Source organism: Vipera ursinii (genome assembly GCF_947247035.1).
Source record: "Vipera ursinii genome assembly, chromosome: 5".
Classification (NCBI taxonomy): domain Eukaryota; kingdom Metazoa; phylum Chordata; class Lepidosauria; order Squamata; family Viperidae; genus Vipera; species Vipera ursinii.
In genome coordinates this window covers 57,620,580-57,642,596 of record NC_139518.1, presented here as the reverse complement: position 1 = coordinate 57,642,596, position 22,017 = coordinate 57,620,580, and the positions used below count along the sequence as shown (strand labels likewise).

The window sequence follows — 22,017 nt, the reverse complement described above, 5'->3', positions numbered from 1 at the left end:
CTTTTTTCCCCTGGCTGACAAGAATGTTAGGTGTTTTTAAGGAATAAAACAGAGGTACAACGCTTGTGTGAGGTCCAAGGTTTTCCTAATAATTTTCAAAGTAGGCACTGCCCTATCACAGAATCCAATTTATTAACATCAGAAGATTAAACTCCTTGAAAAATTGTTAGCTGGGAATAAGTTCCATTGATCTCCAAGGTGCTTCATCCTTCAATATGTGTAACACAGTGGACTTAGAGAGATAGCAATAGCAACAGCATTTAGACTTATATAGCACTTCACAGTGCTTTACTGCCCTCTCTAAGTGGTTTACAGCAGGGGTCCCTAACTCCCAGTCTGTGGACCGGTACCGGGCCGGAGCATGCCAGGAACCGGTCTGTACAAACAAGCAAAGCCCCATCCATAGGATGCAGGCAACACACAAACCCACGCACTCTCCGGCCCAGGAAAAACCTCTCTCCACAGAACCGGTCCCTGGTGCCCAAAAGGTTGGGGACCTCTGGTTTACAGAATGAGCATATTGCCCCCAATAATCTGAGATGATGTTCAGTTGGCTGAAGTGAAGTTTCAGCTTCTAATTAGAAGTATAAACCATTTTGCAAAAGAAAGGTTAGCATTTAAATGGGTAATGTGAAGTTATAAATCATATGCAGTACTCATGAACAGTAGGACTTGAAGGCCTCATTATTACCTCACTCATCTTGCAGCTACAGTTACTGAGATATAGAATTATTCAAGCATTCAACAAATATTATCATTAATCCTGGAGCTGCATTATATTACATTATTCTGCCAAGTATATACTATTTTACTGGTTTTTATTTCAGTCTTCTTACTTATTACTTGTTTTGAGGGGGGGGGGAAACTAAAGGAATTTCACTGAGGAATATTAGAAACTAAGGTAGCTCAATGATTATGGGCCAATAACGTCAAGCTTCATTCAGTAACAAAAATAAACTAAGGAAAAGATGATTGGACTCAACTGGTCTCTCTCTTAAAAAATTCTGAGCAAACATATGTGGTGAGACTGTTACCTTCTTTGATTGTAAAAATGACGAGGAAAACAGATTTAAAGATTTTTCCACAGGATGTTCACCTTTTGTTCATTAGAGGGCAGCAATAGAAAAATTAACAATATGGGAAGCATAAGCATGAACTATTTCTATACGCTTGCAATTTAAAAATCGTCAAAATAATGAATTTATGTAATTAGACCTCAGAAACACATGTAATAGAAAGTTAACTGCAGTTGGTTTCCTCCAATTGCTTAACCAGATTACTTTTATAAGCATTCTTCAGTTTGAAGTAACTGAAGCAGGTAGATGTGTTCACACACCAGCCAAGATTTGGCAAATGATTCTGGAAAATTCTCCAGCTAAAATGTTCCCAAAGCTGGACAAATCTAAATGAAAAGGGAACACTAATTACAGCATATTACTGAAGCATTTAGTTTACAAACACCGTTTACTGACATTAGGAAACATCACAGGAATTTTTCAACAGTGAGCCTTGTTCCTAGAACTTGGATCTGGTTGTGCTTGGATCCAACTGTGAACGTATTCAGTACTTAAAAGCAGGCATGGGTGGATGACACACAGCAAATGGAACAAACCTCTAAGATTTTCCTGCATGTGTCAGTGTTGGCAATCAAGGCACCCACAGTTTCAAGTCATTTCAGAGGGCGTTGCTGAACTGTGTTTTACTGGAACACAACACCATTCTGAAAATGGCAGTACAGGAAATTTAGGGATAGTAGTAAGAAGCAAAAAAGGCTAGGAAACTCCTTTGATTCAGTTTTTTCCCCCCCAACATGCTCATCATCGGCCAGAAAAAAAGCCTTTCATTGGTGAAATTAATGGAGAGGGCCCTGTGGAGAGATCCCTTTTAATCCCTACATTTCAAGGAGATCACAGCCTCCTTGCACTTTAACTCTGCAGCAATCTTGTGAGCCATGCAATTCACTATGGAGTCAACCAGGATGAAATCTAATTTTGAAATGAAAATTTATCCTCCTCTCAGCAAACTTAAAAAAAAGCTATTACCAATATTATACAGTGACAGTGAACTCCTAAGAACAAGCAATGAGTCACGTTGAACTTGCTACATAGCAATTCACAACAGAAGGTTTTGTAACCAGGAAAACGTGGATGTAAAATATCTGCCTACTGGACTATACTATCCAATGGATCTATGACAATTCGCCAACTTGTTATGGCCAACTCACCACAGGACAACTAGTTGTGGGACAAAAGTTACACTAATTTCAAAGAAATGATAGAACAGTATCATTAAAGAAAGGATGCAAAAGGAGGGAAAGAACAAAATGTAAATGGCAAAAATTAAAATATTTTTTTATTTATTTTAAATAATTAAATAGAAATGTTAAATTGTCCCTCAGTGAGTTGTCCCACGCCGAGTTGGGTGTGGCGAGTTCTCCCATTCCCCTATGCAACTGGCTTAAGGCATGAAAAGATGGTAGATTCTAATTTCCCACAACTTCTGAAATAAGGGCAAGACGAACTGTATCTTTACAGAAAAGAGATATAATACAGGGCTTCTCAAACTTCATGGTGCTAACCATAACCTCAGAATGTGTGTGTCTACCTATAAATAAAGCTGTCAGAATACGCTTGGACAGGGTCTCTGAGTAAGACAGGGGTCCAGTTTTCCCTGTACAAACTGTAGTTTGGAACTCTGGTTTCTGTGTTAAAATTTTGTTTTTTCAGCATTCGATATCTGACACAACTCAATCCCAAGACCAGGATTTGCCTTCAATGGCTTTTGTCCTCTCAGGCGTGATTCCTATAATAGCTTCAACCTATTCCCGAGTGCCTTCCTAAATAATCTATCCAGGATCAATACACTTTTGTCTAGTCCCACCTTCCCCCTTATTCTTCTTTCAACTTCTCCATGATGGAGCTGGTCTTCCACATTCTAGTGCTCAGTCCAATCTTCCAACATTAGATATTCTTCTTTTCCAAGAACTGATACAGAGCGTGGGCTGCATTCAAGCAGGCAGGTTTACTCCAGAATTCAGTATGATTTTATTTTTTATTTTTTATTACATTTATATCCCGCCCTTCTCCGAAGACTCAGGGTGGCTTACAAGCTTAGCAGTAGCCTTCATTCTATGTATATGCCTGCTTGTTAGGCCTTTCACACACACCCCAAGCGGCATTATTACAAAGTCAGCTTAATTGCCCCCAACAATCTGGGTCCTCATTTTACCTACCTCGGAAGGATGGAAGGCTGAGTCAACCTTGATGCCCCAGTTTAGTTCAAGTTTATCACAGCAATTGATCAATGTTTTATGGTACAATGCCCCAAGAAAGGGACCTCCTGAAATCTATCCTTGGTGATTCTAGTCAAGAATGTCACAAGCCTAGCAGGCCTACCCTGGGTGATGCTCAGAAGTGATCTGAGATAGTGGCTACAAAAATAAGGTCTCTCAAAGGAGAGTTCCAGCAAATGGATCCCAAGAAATGAAGGCAGCTGGTTTTCAAATATGAACAAGTACAACCTCCATCATGACCTCACATTCTGGTGACGCCTGGTTTAATGGTGAAATATATCTTTTTTTTAGGCAGTTCAGTCCCGTCATTTCCAAGTAACAGTGGAAAAACAGCTTAGCGGCAAGTCTGAATTTGAGAAATCACCGTAGATAGCACTGAGCTAGATCAGCTTGGTATAACTTTAGAACTCACGGAGGCAAGGAAGTAGTTGTAGTGGGAAACATTTCAAAATGCACATCTTACTGAAGGGGGAACACATCTCATGGAAAGGTAAACAAAAGTAATTGACAGCTTTCACTATATAAATGAATGAAACATGGGGAAAGAAGCTTGTGAAAACTGGGGCTGGTTCTAGAAGGTAGCAAAATGTAACATTGGTTAGGGCCATGATCAGCAAAGGGCCTACTACCTCAACATTGTTACTTCACATGCAGTGGACTTCAGATTTTGGAATTCCTGCTCAAGGGCTATGGGGGTTAAAGACCAATGCATCTGTATGACCCCAGGTTTGAAAAAGCTTTTCCACAGTAGTCTTAATCATTGTCCCATAATTATCTGATCATTACAGTCTACTAATTGATTTTCACACTAAGTGACTTGCTTACCATTTTGCAGATAGACTTTGCCTCTTCAGAGAACTTATGGGAATACACCTCTTCCATCTCCAAGACTCTCCTGTCTACTTCTTCCCGCTTCACCTTTTCTTTCCTTCCTCGAAAAGGTGACTGTCCTGCAATCATTTCATAGATTAAGCAGCCTAATCCCCAGTAGTCAGGGCTAAGGGTATATCGCTGGTTATTCAAGACTTCTGGAGCTGGGAAAAAGGAAAGAGACAATGGGAAAAGTTTCCTATGTCTATATTGACATCAGCATGACTATTGAGGCAAGAATGAAATAAGAGATTCCATTTAGTCTGGCCAAGGATCAATTTGATACTAGGAGGGAGCTTAGTGGAACTTGTTTCATAGGTAATTATAATAATAAAATTAAGCCATTTGTGTAGGTTCACTTCCATATAGTTGGAAATAATTAATTCTCCATAATAGTTCAAATATATATTTCCAGGATTTAAATCTCCATCTAGGAATGGAGACCTATTCACCCTGTGATAATCTATACTATGCAGTACACAAGGATATCTGTCAGCTTGGATAATCTGAATCATTCCAACTACTTTACTTTGCCCCAGTGGTGGGATTCAAATAGATGAACAACCGGTTCTCTGTGTGGATGCTGCTTCCAGAAGTCCATTCTGGGCCTGGGCAACAAAAAAAAATTAGCTACCAGTTCTGTCGAAGTGGTGCGAACCGGCTGAATCCCACTACTGCTTTGCCCCCTCAGAAAATATAGAATGGAATTTTTCAAGGATATTTTTCTGTAAAGGATATGAGTATCATATAAGCTTACTCCTAACAAAAGTCTATATTTAATTAGTTTTATTTATCACCAGGGCTTTTTTTCTTATAGAACGCTCAGACACCTTTTTTTTGGAGAAAAAAAAGCTCCCTCTATTGGCTTTAGGAGTAGGCAATCTTGGCCCTTTTTTATGACTTGTGGACTTCAACTCCCAGAAATCCTGAGCCAGCCATGCTGAGGTGAAAGAGAGAGGTTTCCAAGCTGAGCTATGCTGGCTCAGGAATTCTGGGAGTTGAAGTCCTTGAGTCATAAAAGAACCAAGGTTGCCTACCCTGCACTACAGGAGGACATTAAAATTATTTACGTTACTTCTTTAGGAACTAAACTTTTAGAATCTAAAACAGCTAATTCAAAAAAGCCAACAGGAAAGAACCTCACATTTTTCATTTGCTTCTGTCTTTTGGAAGGTAAAATTAGATAACAAAATAATCTATTTCCTATGTTAACATCTCTGCAATGAAATCAATAAAGGTAACAGGAATGAAATGAGAAACATTTTTCTCAATGTAATATGTCTAATTTAGCTGATGCTAGAAAAAAATAGTATCTTTTGTACACTCTTGAAAACTATTTTGAATCTATAATCATGTATTACAACTAAACCACTTTAAATTAAACAATTCTTAAGAATGAAATATTCTTAATTTGGACTTTATTTTTACTTTTTGGACTGTTGTGTGTTTTGAAAAATAGATTATTTAGAATTTAGTTATGTTGCACTTCAGTCTTTAAATAATTAACCTAGTATATACATAACAATAAATGATGTTTTCCATGGTGAGCTTAACATCAATAAAAACATTTATTTAAAAGGCTAAAATAATTTCTGGTGGTATTATCTGTACATTAAAAAACTGTTTAGTCACAATCTTTCACTTTTCACGTTCTGGACAAGCAGTGGTCATGTATCCTAGCAAAAGATGTTACATATGTGCATAAGTGTAGTCAGTAGCATATGCCTCTTTAAAAATATCAAACATACAAAGAAACAAAAATAAGTCCAAAATATCTGTATTACATCCAGAAATGCCAACTTTGCAACCAATATTTCTCATCCATAATTATGGCACCCAAAGGATACCTGCATACATGCAAATGCTTCTTTGGGATCAGTAATGCAGCAGGGATTGCTTTTTCCTTCCAGTAACAGATTGCTGGGAAATACCAAACATGGCCTTGAGAATTCCAATGTTTGTTACAAGTTTTTTTGGATGTGGTTGGAAAGAGGCTGTTTGGCACCGGAGACCACTGCCACGAGGAAAACAGCTCTGGTTCGGGGTTCGGAGCAGCTCCAGGTGGGGGCTCAGCACGGGCCGCAGCATGGCAACTGCAGGGAGGGGAATCCCCACAGCGGCTGTGGGGAGGGGAATCCCCATGGCATGTGGCTCCAAGCCGCAGGAGCCAGGGTGCAAAGGACAGGCGGCAACGCCGTAGCAAGACACCGGCATCGCTCCCAGTGACAGCACCTCTGAGTTCTGGCACCTTTTTTTTTTTAGAAAAAAAGCACTGTTTATCACACATCACATTACTATATGTGATATGAAATTAGACTCCAGTTTCACACGGGAATCTGGTACAAGCCAAATGATTTCATTATGCAAATGAAGTGAATTTTCTAATTTGCTTAAATCATGGGATCTGTTTGGTTCGAATTGACGAGGACTCAGAGTAGTTAACACTGAACGAGTTTATTGAATACACAAAGTCAACTGTCAAATGTCAAATGTTGCAACCCTTTTATAGAGAAAGCGTTTGAACTGTAACCAATACAAACAGTCTGTTTTCCCGCTCTTGGTTGTGGCGTCCAATGATTGCACCTTATTTTCCCGCTTTAAACCTTGCAAAGCTGCACAGTGTTTGCAATATCTTTTATGGCTTATTGCTAACTATTTACATACACAACACCCCTTACCCCCCAGTTGGTGTCATTTCTTTACAAAGTCCATTAGGTATTTTGGTGGCCTATGTATTCTAGAAGGGTATCTGTTACTTTGGCTGCTAGGGACCCTACTTCCTGGTTGACTGCTTGGCTGTTGGTTACTATGCTGGTTACTGCTAGACCTGGGCTCAGGGTTACTGGCTTCAGATGTACTGCCTTGTGTATTAGGTTGTGTTTGGGATTCAGTTGTCACTGGCCTACTTCGCAGGGGTATTTCCCAATCAATTGGACTGAATTGTTGTTGATGGGCATCAGGAAATATGTCATCTTGCCCCACCACTACACCACTTTCAGGCCTAATGTTATCTGTACTGTTTGCCCTAACTGAGCTTTGGTCCCCCTCAGCTGGCACACACCCACTAGATCTTTTCCTCAGCTGGTCTATGTGTCTTTTACAGACCCTATTCCCTTCCCCCTCAATGATGTATGATAGGGGACCTAAGATTTCAGTTACCACCCCAGGAATCCATTTATCCCCTTGGGCGTAGTTCCTGGCCCAAATCAAGTCCCCCACTTCAAATGTTCTGTTAGGAATGTCTAATTCAATGTTTGGTTGGAGACGGTCGGGGTGTAGTCTGTCCAACTTGGTCAAGATTTTTCTTCCCCACCTCATTTCAGCTGGACTTTTCCCTGTAGCCGAACAAGGGGTTGTGTGTTGAGCCAACAAGAACTCAGCTAGCCTCTGATGCCAGTCACCTCGAATGATTCTTTTAAGCGCGTCCTTCGTGGTCCTCACGTTCCTTTCAGCCAATCCGTTGGTGGAGGGGTGGAAGGGTGCAGAAGTCTTATGCTTAATCGAGTTGGCCTTGAGGAAATCCTGAAATTCAATAGATGTGAATTGTGGCCCATTATCAGACACTATTAAATCCGGCAACCCGTGAGTGGCAAAGAGGCCCCTTAATGCCTGTATTGTTCTGCCTGCTGTTACTGAACTGACCGGTACTACTTCTAGCCATCTAGAGTAGCTGTCGACCACTACAAGGAACGTTAACCCCTGGAAAGGTCCAGCGAAGTCAATATGAATCCTGGACCAAGGATTCCTAGCTAGCTCCCATTTATGTGTGCGGATGTGTTGTTGTTCAGGCCTGGAACGTTGGCACAGATGGCAATTGGCAACGCATTCCTCAATGTCTTGGTCCAATCCAGGCCACCACAAGTGACTCCTAGCTAGGGCCTTCATCCTTACTATTCCAGGGTGTCCCTCATGCAATTCAAATAGAATAGCTGATTTGTGGATTCCTGGGATTACTACACGAGTTCCCCAAAGTAAGCAACCCATATGAACTGATAGTTCATCCTTCCTTCGGAAAAATGGACTGTATTTTACGTCTGGGTTGGCGTTGGGCCAACCGCTCATGACCCAGGCCATTACTCTCCTTAAGATGGGGTCCTTATTGGTTGCCTCAGCTATGTCTTTAGCAGTTAGGGGCAGATCAGGAATATCTTGTAGGGACATTACTTGTCCCACTGGGGCAGGGTCCTCCTCTGTTGTGCTAAGGGGCAATCTGCTAAGAGCGTCTGCATGACCCATGTCTTTACCTGGTCGGTATTGGAGGGAAAATGAATATGCTGAGAGGAAAATGGACCATCTCAGCATCCTGGGAGACATAATTTGGGGAGTCTGTTTATCTGTGGTAAACAGTCCCAGCAGGGGTTTGTGGTCTGTCAGTATTGTAAAGTTCCTGCCATACAGGTAGTCGTGGAACTTTTTAACTCCTGCCACTATGGCTAAAGCTTCCCGGTCAATTTGAGCATAGTTCCGCTCTGCCTTGGTTAGTGTGCGGGAGTAATAAGCAATGGGTCTTTGCATTCCTTGGGTGTCTAAATGGCTGATTACTGCCCCAACGCCATAAGGCGAAGCATCGCACGCCAGGTAGATTGGTCTATTTTCTATAAAGTGGGTTACAGTTGAGCTACTGGAAAGGATATCTTTTAAGGTCTGGAAACTCACTTTGTGCTTGTTTTGCCAATGCCAAGGGGTCTTCTTATCTAAAAGCCTGTGCAGTGGTTCTGCAATGGCAGCCTTATGTGGCACAAAAGTGTGATAAAAATTTACCAAGCCTAGGAAGGCCTGTAGCTCAGCCTTGTTCCTAGGTTCAGGAGCCCCTTTTATTGCTTTAATTTTTTCAGGGGTAGGGTGGACTCCGCTTTTGTCAATCCTGAACCCCAAAAAATCAGTGGATTTAACCCCTATGCTACATTTTTCCTTTTTTAATTTTAATCCAGCCTTTCTAAATCTACCCAGTACCTGTTCCAGCCGCTCTATTAACATTCCTTCATCTTTTCCAGCTATTAGGACATCATCGAAGTAAGGGCATACTCCAGGTATGCCCTTTAAGGTCCTCTCCATCACTTCTTGGAAGATGCCTGGAGCAGCTGCAATCCCAAATTGCAGTCTGTGGACTCGGAACGCCCCCTTGTGGGTAACAATTGTTTGCGCCTCTGCAGCCTCTTTAGAAACAGTCAGCTGTAAGTACGCATGCGCCAAGTCGAGCTTGGCGAAGATGGCGGCGTCCTGGATCGTGGCGAGGACCTGCTTCACCGTCGGGACCGGGTAAGCATGCTTTTTCATTCCAATGTTGAGGGTCGCTTTATAGTCGGCGCAGATCCTCACATCCCCATTGGGTTTGAGGGGTGTGACGATCGGCGTCTCCCATAAACCGCCCTCAACAGGTTCTAAAACTCCGAGGCCTACAAGCCGGTCGAGCTCGGCCTCGATTTTTTCTTTTAAGGCAAAAGGTACCCTCCGGGCCTTTAGCCTGATTGGATTTACTGAGGGGTCTAGGTTAAAATTAATGGGGGGCCCTTTGTACTTGCCTAGAGATCCATCGAATACGTCTGCAAATTCTTTGCAGACGGATTCGAGGGTCTTATTTCTAATCACAGAATTTATTCCCCCTATCCAAATTCCCAGGGCAGGAAACCAATTAAGCCCTATTAAGCTAGTCCTATTCCCCTCCGTAACTACCACATCTAAGACCCCCTTAAATCCCTTAAAATTAACTCTAAGGCTGGTCTTTCCCTTTACGATTATTGGACTTTTTTGAAAGTCCATTAGTTGAATATTTGTTGGGCTAAGTGGAATTCTTTTTCCACTTAGTTGTTCAATTTTTTTCAGGGTTTCAGTGGAAATTATCGACACTGAAGCCCCAGAGTCGATTTCCATTCTGCAAGGAACCCCTTGCAGAAGGACTGTGATTTTTAATTTTCCGTCCGGAAAATTGTGCCCCCTTCCCTGCCTTTTGCGATTGACTCGGGCCACCTCCCCTGGGTTTGAAACTTTCGCCCGGGATCTAGGGGTCTCCTTGCCACTAACATTGGGGGTTACCTTACCCTCTGGCCACACATCGACTTCATTCAGACGGGAGTCCCGGACGCGGTTTCTGCAGATGGCCTGGATGTGGCCGGTCTTGCCACAAGCCCTGCACTTGGCGGTGCGGAATCGGCAGGAAGCGCGGGGATGGTTGCCGCCACAGCTGCCGCATCGGTTCTGGGTGTCGTTGTCGCGCGGTCTGGTTGCTGTGTCCCGCCACGGTCGTTGTGCCCCGGTCGGTGGTCTCTGCGGTGTTGCGGGTTGTTGCCGGCGGCCGGGTTCGGGCCCTTCGCTTCTAAGTTGTCTGGGTGCCATCTTCCCAAATCGCCTGGAGACTTCGGCGATCTCTTCCTCCCACTGCTGATCCACCTCCCCGCAGTCCACATAGCCCTCTTGGTTAATTTCAGGTGCTGTCGCCATGCTACTGCGGGGGGGGTCGCGATACCCGGTTGACTCATACGTTAGGAGTTCGTCGAGCACTTCCTGTAAATCGCCAGTAGGTTTGGCGATTATTCTGTTTTGTAATTGTTCATCGCGTAAGCCTAGCACAACTCTGTCCCGAATCCTAATTTCTAAATTATCGTATTTGCAACGAACTGCGGCTTCCCTAACGGCAGCGACGAATTTCTGTATGGACTCCCCCGGTCTCTGATTTCTCTTCTCGAAGATGCGCCGCCAAAAAAGTTCGGACCTTCGGGGAGTAAAGTGCACCTTTAGTTTTGCAAGGAGGTCGGCATAGGGCACGCTGGAGACTGGTTGTGGCTGGCACAGCCCGACAGCGACTCTGTAGACCGGTGTGCCGCAAATTGTCAAAAGTGCCGCCGCTTTTTTTCGGTCGTCGGTGATTCCGTTCACTAACAGGAATCCTTCGACCTGACCAATATATTCTTCCCAATCTTCGGGGAAGTTAGGGTCAAATTCCTTCAATGACCCGATTTGCGCCATTCGGAGAATTTTTTTTCCTATTCTGCCGCGGCCGCTCGGTTGACTGTGACTCGCTCAGACTTTGCCGCCTTCACGACAATTCTTCCTAATCTCTGGTCTCTGTCGATCCCACCCTCGTCGCCAGTTGTTTGGTTCGAATTGACGAGGACTCAGAGTAGTTAACACTGAACGAGTTTATTGAATACACAAAGTCAACTGTCAAATGTCAAATGTTGCAACCCTTTTATAGAGAAAGCGTTTGAACTGTAACCAATACAAACAGTCTGTTTTCCCGCTCTTGGTTGTGGCGTCCAATGATTGCACCTTATTTTCCCGCTTTAAACCTTGCAAAGCTGCACAGTGTTTGCAATATCTTTTATGGCTTATTGCTAACTATTTACATACACAACAGGATCATGACAATTTTGTTTGGCTACCTGAAAACAGCAAGCAACTGCATCCCAAGTGTTTGGTAGTGTAGTGTGTGTGGGGGGCCTCCAGGGACTTTAAAAGGGGTGCTAAGGGGGCACAAAACCCAGGCAACAATCTCAGATGCCCATCTCTGATTTAAGTTGAAATCTTAGTGCCATTTATATGCAATAATCTCATTTCCATTCTTTTCAAGTACTCTGAAGCACAAGGTTTAATATTTACTAAGTTTTACAAATAAATAATATATGCCAGGAGAATCTAGGGACACTATTTCACACGTCATTCAGCTTAGAGAAATTCATTAAAACCATCAAAAATGAAAAGAAACTACTTAAAAATTTTCAGAGCAATTCCTACATTAAATGCTTTCCTCTGCAGCCCACTGCAATACAGAGTTTGGTACGAAGTATAAATTGACAACTATAGCTGTTGCGGGGAAGTGGGGAGGCAGGAATCAAGACATAAAAGTATCTAGGACATAGCTTTAAACAGGGCTTTTTTTCTCATAGAACGCTCAGAATGGAGTTCCGGCACCTTTTTTGGATGGAACCTTGTAGCGTAGGCAAGGCAGGTTGTATGACATGTGTGAGTTCCGGCACCTTTTTCTTTTACAAAAAAAGCACTGGCTTTAAAACAACGGGGTGCTGACACTTGATAGTTCAGAAACTCTAAATGCTAGAAAATATTCAAATGGTTCATTAGGTGAGTGCTATCTTGTTCTTCTGAAGGCCATTCATGGAAGCCATGTTTGCTGACAACCCCCACAATTCCTTATTTCATGCACTGTTCTTATTAAATAAATATATGTTTAATTTTTACCAATGGTGAGTGTTATATAAACCCAATTTAGGGGATACTGCCTTTGCACTCAAGCACTTAGGGGAGAATGCACAAAGAATTGTGACTTGGTCAAGTGATCCTACATACATATCAGAGATTCAGCCATCTGTTCAGTCATGCTGAATTGTGACAGCTTATCACGCATGAACAGAGTTTGTTTTTTCTTTTATATTACAGAGTTGAAATAATAGTCTTCGAAGTTGAAAACAACAGAATATTTCAGACCACTCACCCATATAACCAACTGTTCCTACTCGTCCACGGATGGAGTCACCCTCAGGAATTTTAACAGCTAGACCCAAATCAGATATTCTGATGTGGCCTAAAGTGAATGGGAGAAAAGTTAGCTTAGGCACAAATCTGTAGAAAACAATCATTTTGCTATCAAATACATTATTAAAACAAATATAAACACTGCAGGGAAGAAAATGATACTAGTTCTTTGGAGGAACTCATCTGAAAAATTGATCAAGGAAACTGCTTGATATCAGGGCTGGCCAAATGTCCCTCTGCTTTCAGATAAAAATGCAAGCGTCAACATGAGATGGTCTTAGATAGTAAGGAGAATTTCAAGAATGTTAATCTTGATTTGCACTCAACACATTAATGTTAATCTTGAATATGCACTAAACATTGAAAAACACTTTTTAATGCATTTAATTTCTTCAAACTCCCCTTGAAAAGGATGCTATGCCAGAGGGTTTTCGTCCCAGAAAAGCAAAGGTTGGCTGAAAAGCAAAGCTGCAAGATTTTATGTTATTTTATTCCTTTCCATGAGATGGGGAGAAAAAGCCCCTGGAATTGTAGGTGGAAAATGGTGGAATTGGGATGAATCATTTATTCCATCAAGCGTAATTCCTTGCTTAGTGAAAGGAATCCAAGCATATTTAAATTATGGTTGCTCACATTCCTTGACTGTCAAACTATTTTTTTACCTTTAGGAATTGTGTCCTAATATTCTGTAAGATTTGCCTTCCTGTAATATAAGCTTAAGGGGCGTGGTGGCTCAGTGGGTTAGGACGCTGAGCTTGTCGATCAGAAGGTCGGCAGTTTGGTGGGTCGAATCCCGAGTGCCGCGTAGCAGAGTGAGCGCCTGTTACTCGTCCCAGCTTCTGCCCACCTAGCAGTTCGAAAGCACGTAAAAATGCAAGTAGAAAAATAGGGACCACTACGGTGGGAAGGTAACAGCGTTCCGTGCGCCTTTGGCGTCTAGTCATGCCGGCCACATGACCACGGAGACGTCCTCGGACAAGCGCTGGCTCTTCGGCTATGAAACGGAGATGAGCACCGGCCCCTAGAGTCGGAAACGACTAGCACGCATGTGCGGGGGAACCTTTACCTTTACCTTTAATATAAGCTTACTGCCCATGGAGCAAACCAACTGACTAATTCAAATTACTAGCATTTTTATTATGCAGAATTTCCTGCACCCGGTCATCTCCCTCTATCTTTTCGTAAGGCCTAAAAATTTGGCTCTGCCAGTTGGCTTAGGGCCCCAGTGGGGGAACAGTGTAATGGAACTGGTTGATTAATAACAGATCCCATCTCCCCCCACTCCACCCCTGCCATACCCATGTGTCCTTGATTTTAATGTCTGATTTTAACTTCTTAACTATATATGTAACTGTAAGCTGCCCAGAGTTACCCTATGGTAAGATGGGTAGCCAATAAATTTTATAAATAAATACATAAATATGTTTTTATCCTACCCACCCCTAAGGTTACTGTTCTCCACAGCAAAAACAAAACAAAACAAAAACCAGTGATAAGCAATTTAATTTAATTTAATTTAATAATTTAATTTAATAATTTGATTTCTATACCGCCCTTCTCCCGAAGGACTCAGGGCGGTGAACAGGGCAATACACAATAAAAATCAGATACAAAAATTAAAAAACCATTACAAACCAATTAAACATCATGCCCATAAAATCAATACATATTAAGTTAAAAACTAATTTTAAAAAACCCAACCCCACCCCGTCAGACCAGGCCAGCTTTTTCGAAAAAGAATGTTTTAAGATCGCACCGGAAGGAGCGAAGGTCGGGGGCCGTCCGGAGCTCAACCGGTAAGCTGTTCCAAAGGTCTGGCACGCCCACAGAGAACGCTCTCCCCCTGGGGGTCGCCAATCGGCATTCTTTGATCGGCGGCACCCTGAGGAGGCCCTCTCTGTGGGAGCGCACTGGACGGAGGGACGTTGACGCCGGTCGCAGGTGTTGCCGTAGGTAATCCGGACCCATGCCATGAATTAAATACGTCATACTTAAATACTTATTTTATCAGACTGTTTTCTATTTTGGCTATTTTGTTTACTTGGAGTAACAGATTTTCCATGTCTCACATACTACCCATTTCTACAGAGATGGGCAACCTTTTCACGTCTACCGACGGAAGGTAAGAGAATTTGGTCACTATGGGAGGGACAAAATCCAAGCTGAAGGCGATACATCCCACACGTGAGCAGGAATGGGATTATACAATTTTTCCACCTGGCTTTCAAAAAAGAAAACTAGAAAAAAGTGAGATTTTTGTTTTTTGAAAGTACATTATGGCTAGTAAAATTTAAGTAAGTTTACACTATCAGCTTCTTGTACATCTGTCTCAAAATCAGAGGAGACTGTACCACCCATTTTCAGCAATCACAGTCAGAGGAAACTGTGAGGGCCATGATGGGGGGAGGTAGAAAAGTTTAGTTCTGTAGGTTATATTCCACCCTTGTTATACAGTTCTTTTAATTGGGGATTGGACCAGGAGCCTTGCACTTCTCCACTGAGATCAGGTCATTACTGCAACAAGGAGAACTTTGCCTTGCATGAAGGACTAAGAGAGTAATATTATTCATGAGTTTCAAACTAGCTGGGATTCAAGTAAAGGCTGTATATTTTGCTGTTCATGACTCTGGTCAATTCAGAAAGTTGCTGAGCTGATGGATTAATCCGTACAAATATAAATAGAACAAATAATTCAATGTAATTGAAGTGGGAATGGTTGTAAACTCTGACGAGCATTTGAAATAAAAAACAGGCATCCCATCTTTCATTCTTGAAGCCCATATTATTTCGCACTGTTTAAGCTGGTAATAATATTGATTGGTCAAAGAGATGATTCCCATTGTTTATCCAGGTAGCAATGTTGTTTTGTTATAGTCATAAGGCCAAGAAGTATGAAGCCCATCTTCAGAGAAATGACACACACATTGCATCACCTTCAACGTTGGATAAGAGAAAATACAAACTTTGTATAAACATTTGTAATATTAACCTAAGATGCTCTTGTTTTCATAAGGTTTCTTTCTCTTTTTGGCAAAAGTGCCATTCAATTCTCTACCCAAAGTTAAAGGTTGGTTATTGTTTAGCCTCTTATCCTCTGCAGAGAATGATTTGGCTGTGCACAGACAACTATATGTAAGCCATTTTACTGTAGACAAAAATGTTTTACCTAAAGCTCTCAGACTTACCATAATCATCTAACAGGATATTTTCTGGCTTCAAATCCCTTTTAAAAAAATAAGAAATGCTGCTGTTATTTCTGTGGAAATTTCTTTGATAAAAGGGAAATTGCAAGCACCAGAATGCACTTTCCAACCATTTAGACTGTAGGGTGTCAGTTTACCCAGTAAAAGAATTCAGAAAGTCAATGAAAAACATGGCTTTGCAGCAATATGAAAATCACAGTCTACCACAATCTCGGACCATTCACTTCAGCTGGATATGACCAATGAGGACATCATGCAGAGTATTTTGTATGTGTACTCTAGCTAGCCATTGTGTAGAGCAGCAGCAGTTAGAATAGTGTTCCTCAACCTTAGCAACTTTAACATGTCTGGACTTCAATTCATGTAGCTGACTGGAGGACTTCTGGAAGCTGAAGTCCAGACATCTTAAAGTTGCCAAGGTTGAAAAAGCCTGAGCTAGAGGATTAGATTTGGCTATAGGAAAACTATGTGTCAATTTCTCTGCAATTGAGAAATTGCAATGAAAGCTATTAACTATTTCTGTTTAAGAAATATAGGATGATTGAATGTAAAGTTCTCTGAAAGGAGTTACCTTCACATTAATCTTTCTTTCCCATTATGAATGAATTCAGATGCAAGTTATAGTCTGTGAAAAAAGACTGCACAGATATGGAATGTCTTAGGCAAAATTCTAAACTGATATGGATATGATTAAAGGCCGGAAGAGTAAAACATATGAAGAACGGTTGCAGGAACTGGGTATGGCTAGTCTAGAGAAAAGAAGGACTGGGGTTTACATGATAGCAGAATTCCAGTATTAGAAGGGCTGCCATAAAGAAGAGGGCTCAACTTATTTTCCAAAGCACCAGAAAGCAAGACAAGAAACAATGGATGGAAACTAATCAAGGAGGGAAGCAACCTGGAATTAAGGAGAAATTTCTTAACAGTGAGAACAATTAATCAGTGAAATAGCTTGACTTCAGAAGTTGTGGGTGCTTCATCACTGGAAGTTTTTAAGAAAAGACTGGACAGCCACTTGTCTCAAATTGTATAGGGTCTCCTGCCTGAGCAGGGGATTGGACTAGAAGACCTCCAAGGTCCCTTTCAGCTCTGTTCTGATTGATCAATTGGATATATGCAGTAGTTCTGTTTTAACAGACATTATGTTTTGTGGAATTGCAAATATTTCTCCCTTTCTTCAGAATCCAATGCCTGAAATAATCATTTCACTCTGCTTAATGGTAGTGTTGATTCCAATATTAAATGTCTACAGCCAATGTGGGAGAAAGCAATGGATTAGGACATCCAGCTCTTTCAAAGACTGTTTAAAATTAAGATGAAAAAGTATGTTGAGAATAGTCTTTATCACATTAATCCAACATGTGCCTTTTTGTTAAACACCAAGAATAAGCATTTGGTGGTATTTAAAATAAAGCCATCTATTTTACATCCTCATTCCCTTCACATATTTTCTCAGTATTATTTGTTTTAAAAGTAAGCTTGTTAGCACTGGTTTATCTTATGAAGTTTATCTTGTGAGGTCAATAGGAATTTAAACTAACAAAAAGAAGACTATCAAAACCTTCTTAGTTCATGTGCTTTCAGTTTATAATAACAAATAGTCCGCATAATATATTTTGAACAAAGAAAAGTTCCCCAGTGATTAATAGGGGAAAAATAATTACGTTTACTTCCAAGTAATGGCAACGCTTAAATCATTTAAGGAAAGCTAAGATAGTGAAAAGGAGAATTTCAGGATCCTTTCTATTGCACGTTAGTCTGATGGTCAACTTGAATTGTATTCTAGACAATTCTTGTGTCATAAACCTAGGGCAGGGGTAGACAACCTTGGCTCTTTTATGACTCGTGGACTTTAACTCCCAGAATTCCTGAGCCAGCCATGAAGTCCACGAGTCATAAAAGAGCCACAGTTGCCTACCTCTGACCTAGGGCAATACCTTTACCCACATAATTTTCATACGTTAGGAATATAGCAGAATCTAATCTGGGTTGGTCACCAGGACCAAAGGTTTTGTCTTCCAAGCTTTTGGATTCGTGCTGGAGCCCGTCCTCAGGGAGCTTCTCTCTAGCAGAGCTTGGAAAAGAAACCTTTGGTCCTGGTGCCCGACCCAGATTGGAACTTGCAACATTATCCTGGGACATGTATATTTGCCTTCATTTATTAGGCATATAATTTGTGAAAGTATACAGTCTTATTTAACACACTCAGTTGCATTATTTTATTTAAGTAAATTGCTTCCTGGATAAAAGTGAGGTGATAAAATCACCCTTAGGAGTGCTCTCGTCACCTCAGATATAAATATGTATAAATCAGCATTGCCATTTCAATTTAAAAAATAACAACATAGCTACAGTTACAAGTTTTTTTTAGCAGTCCTTGTAATAAATCATTCGGTGAGTTAATGAATGCCATAAACTTTATCTTGTAAATAAATAATTGCTCTCATAGTCAGTTATTCTAATGAAAAAAAACTGATCCCTTAATGTCTATGGAGATTCTCAGTCATCCAGGTTATGGTTATCCCAAAGGTGCTTTTTTCCCCAAAAGGCAACAGGACTTTGTTTTTCCTTGCAAACATTTTGCTTCTCATCCAAGAAGCTTCTTCCGTTCTTCATCCATCCTCCTCCACCATTCAGTCAGAACGGAAGAAGCTTCTTGGATGAGAAGCAAAATATCTTCAAGGAAAAACAAAGTCCCGTTGCCTTCTTTTTTTTTTTTAAAGCACCTTTGGGACAATTTATCCTTTAATTTCAAGCAGGTTTATTAGATCTTTGGATGCTTCAGATCTATGCCTCTTGGTTCTATTTATCTTTAAAAGCATCTTTATCAGATAGGTTTCCAATCAAAATGGTATTTAGCACTTGGACTCAACATTCAGGCATTGGAAATCACATGGAGATAGGAAGAACTGTGAAGAATAAAGCATGGAGAGAATTTTGCAGAAGTGCAGATTTTATATCAAAAACTGTTAAGGTTGTTTACATTACAATCCCTATGGTGCTAGGATTTTGCAGGATCTAAATAACAATCCCTCCTGTGTTACATAAATAAAGAAGCTAGAACAATTCCTCATCAACTGATAATATCTGAGATGAGTATTTTATGTATGGAACAGTCACTTTTGGGTAGCTCGCGTCAGGACCAAAACATCATGCCTTGTCTGGACATAGATCCACAATAGGTGTCAAGACATGATATCTGCCTCGCATGTGACTGGTCCAAGCAGAAGTGGTTGTGTCTGGGGAAAGTGGGAAAGAGGCAAGGCCATTAGTAGCATTGCTAAAGTGAATTAGGGACAAAGGCAACTGGTAAGATCGCAGAGGAGAAAGTAGGCAGGCCAGGAGATGCTTGAATTCAAGGGTAACTGTGGTGGGTTACAACTACAGAGGACAGGGAAAGGAAGGCACTGGAAAAACTTGACAGATAGGTGGTCTACTGCCACCCAAAATTCAAATACAGCTCACTCTTCCCCCAATTTTCCTAGCACCCCCCCTTCTCTAACCCCCCTTATGTCCATGAAAAGAAGAGACGAGAAGCCTTCTAGCCTAGAAGGAGGAGCAGGAGGAAGGAGAGAGAGGGGGAAGTTACATGGTCAAGGCTGGACTGTGGCATCTCTTTGACCCGGAGAGACTGAGAGGCAGAAATGGACTTGAATTCAAGATGGTGGTTAAGGGAAGATAGGAATAAAACTGTTGGGAAAATTGGTAGATGGGCCAGGTTACAGGCCATGGGGCAGAAGAAGGGAGAGAAGGATGATGCATCATGCTTGCTCTACTCACCCCATAAGACCCCTCTAGATTTTGTTTATGGTCAAAACCTGGAACAAGCAAAATATTCTGGAATAGATTGTCTGAATTTTTATGACTATCTATCTCTATCTCTATCTCTATCTCTATCATCTCTATATCTATCTATCTATCTATCTATCTATCTATCTATCTATCTATCTATCTATCTATCATCTATCATCTATCTATCTCCAAAAGAAATACAATTTCTGGAGCATAAAGACAGAGGTAATGAGTCCCAGCCAACTTCTCAGCCAGACACTCCAGTCCCAATAGGAATATTCCTTATGTGTCTCAAACATAGTGACTCAGCAAAATTGTGTGCAGATTTTACCTAAGCATATGAGTAGAGATACGAATGTGCAGAAAAATACGTTTGCAAGATAAGACTGATTTTCTTCTTTTTTCTTTCTTTGGTAGCTCACTTGCCATTAGGGGGAAAAAATCAAAGCATTTCCCATACTTTAAATTGCAGTATAAATAGTTAAAAATCATTTTCATATGTTGTTATTCAACCTTTATCGCATCATCATTTCTAAATGTTGTGTCATAGGATTATTATTAATTTTTTCTTGGCATGACAATTTTCATAACCATATATTATTATAATTACTGTAACCCAGCACTCAATTTTAAATTTTTAAAAATGCAATTCTTTCTCCAGAGAAATTGAATGTGTTCGGAAAAGAAAAATGCTGTTTTGTCATGACCTTGTTTTTTTTCCTTTTAATTTTTGATTTAGGATTGACCTAGAATATTTTTGAAACAACACCCATTAAATTTATTTAGTTTTATAAAGTGTGCAATATCTGTTGGCTCAAGGCCACATCTTTTGGTGGGAGAGAATTTTAACTGCCATTTAAACCCTAATCATACATTAATTTGGATATGGTAACTATGTCGATCAGAAGGTTGGCAGTTTGGCGGGTCGAATCCCGAGTGCTGCGTAGCAGAGTGAGCGCCTGTTACTCGTCCCAGCTTCTGCCAACCTAGCAGTTCGAAAGCACGTAAAAAATGCAAGTAGAAAAATAGGGACCACTACGGTGGGAAGGTAACAGCGTTCCGTGCGCCTTTGGCGTCTAGTCATGCCGGCCACATGACCATGGAGACGTCCTCGGACAAGCACTGGCTCTTCGGCTTTGAAACGGAGATGAGCACCGGCCCCTAGAGTCGGAAACGACTAGCACGCATGTGCGGGGGAACCTTTACCTTTACCTTACCTATGTTGCATTTTTTGCTCTCTTGTAATGGTACAAAAAAGGTAATGAGAAACATATTGATAGCTATGAATAGAAACAGGAAATATTATATGAGGATAAGAATTTCTCTAGGAGCAAAGCTGCAAATGCACGAGTTTCTGAAAGCATGAAAGAAAATTTACCTGTACACAGTGTTTTCCCTGTGTAGGTCTTCTAAGCCACAAAGAATCTCTGCAGCGTAAAACAAAGCTCTTTCTTCTTCAAAGCCTGGGTTTCCCATATTATAGATATGGAATTTCAGGTCTCCCCCATTCATTATGGTTAGAACTAAACAGAGTGCATCCTTTGTTTCATAGGCATAGGCTAGATTGACCTAAAATGAGAGTTGTTAAACAACAGTTATAGTTCAAGAAAATTATTCATGCCTAGAATTCACTCATAGCTAGCATTTTGTGTTAGAAAAGACATGACATCTATCAGTTAAAAGGAAGAAGAAATGGGATAGAATTCTGGCTATTGGGGGGGAAAAAAGACCACAGGGCAAGCATACAGGCAAATATTGTAAGATCCAATCTGTGTCGGTCACCAGGACCAGATGTTTAGTCTTATGAGCTTTTGGACTCATGCTGGAGCCCGTCCTTAATGAAATTCTGAGGACAAGCTCCGGCACAAGTCCAAAAGCTTGGAAGACTAAACCTCTGGTCCCGGTGACCAACCTAGATTGGATCCTGCAGCATTATCACCTGTGGCATGTACATCTGCCTTCATTCATAGTCAGATATTTTTATAAGATGGCTAAGATGATACTACACACAGTACTGTAGATTTAGTTCTTCAAGAAAAAGGAAATTTACTGATTCAACTTTAAGTATTGTCTTTTTTTATATTCTTCCAGCAGCAGCAGCAACTAATAAAAGAGCCTTGGCAGATTCTAAAGTTTTGGACTCTGGTAGGGTCTTGTAGAGAGCTAATAGGAGAATGCATTCCACTGTAGAGTGAGTTCTTTGCAGGACCGTTTTTTCCATAAACAATTATATTGGAACCACACAGTGCTGTCAAATTCCAGTGAATGGTACATAACAATTCACTGCGATTGCAAAAAGTAATAACCGAAGAATACAGAGCTAGCATCAGAAACCTGATCTAAGTCACGATGCACTACATACATTTTGTTATA

At 41.1% G+C, this 22,017-nt stretch overlaps 1 protein-coding gene across 1 annotated transcript in view; it reads right to left on the bottom strand.

Annotated features, from left to right (window-relative positions):
• Positions 1 to 22,017, bottom strand: part of GRK5 (G protein-coupled receptor kinase 5) — a 208,847-nt gene that overhangs the window by 15,152 nt on the left and 171,678 nt on the right. Inside the window, exons 11-14 of the mRNA XM_083363682.1 lie at positions 21,023 to 21,213; positions 15,835 to 15,872; positions 12,609 to 12,698; positions 4,118 to 4,326 (exon numbers count right to left, since the gene is read on the bottom strand). Coding sequence (XP_083219808.1) covers positions 4,118 to 4,326; positions 12,609 to 12,698; positions 15,835 to 15,872; positions 21,023 to 21,213 — 528 coding nt within the window. The remainder of the gene's footprint in view (positions 1 to 4,117; positions 4,327 to 12,608; positions 12,699 to 15,834; positions 15,873 to 21,022; positions 21,214 to 22,017) is intronic.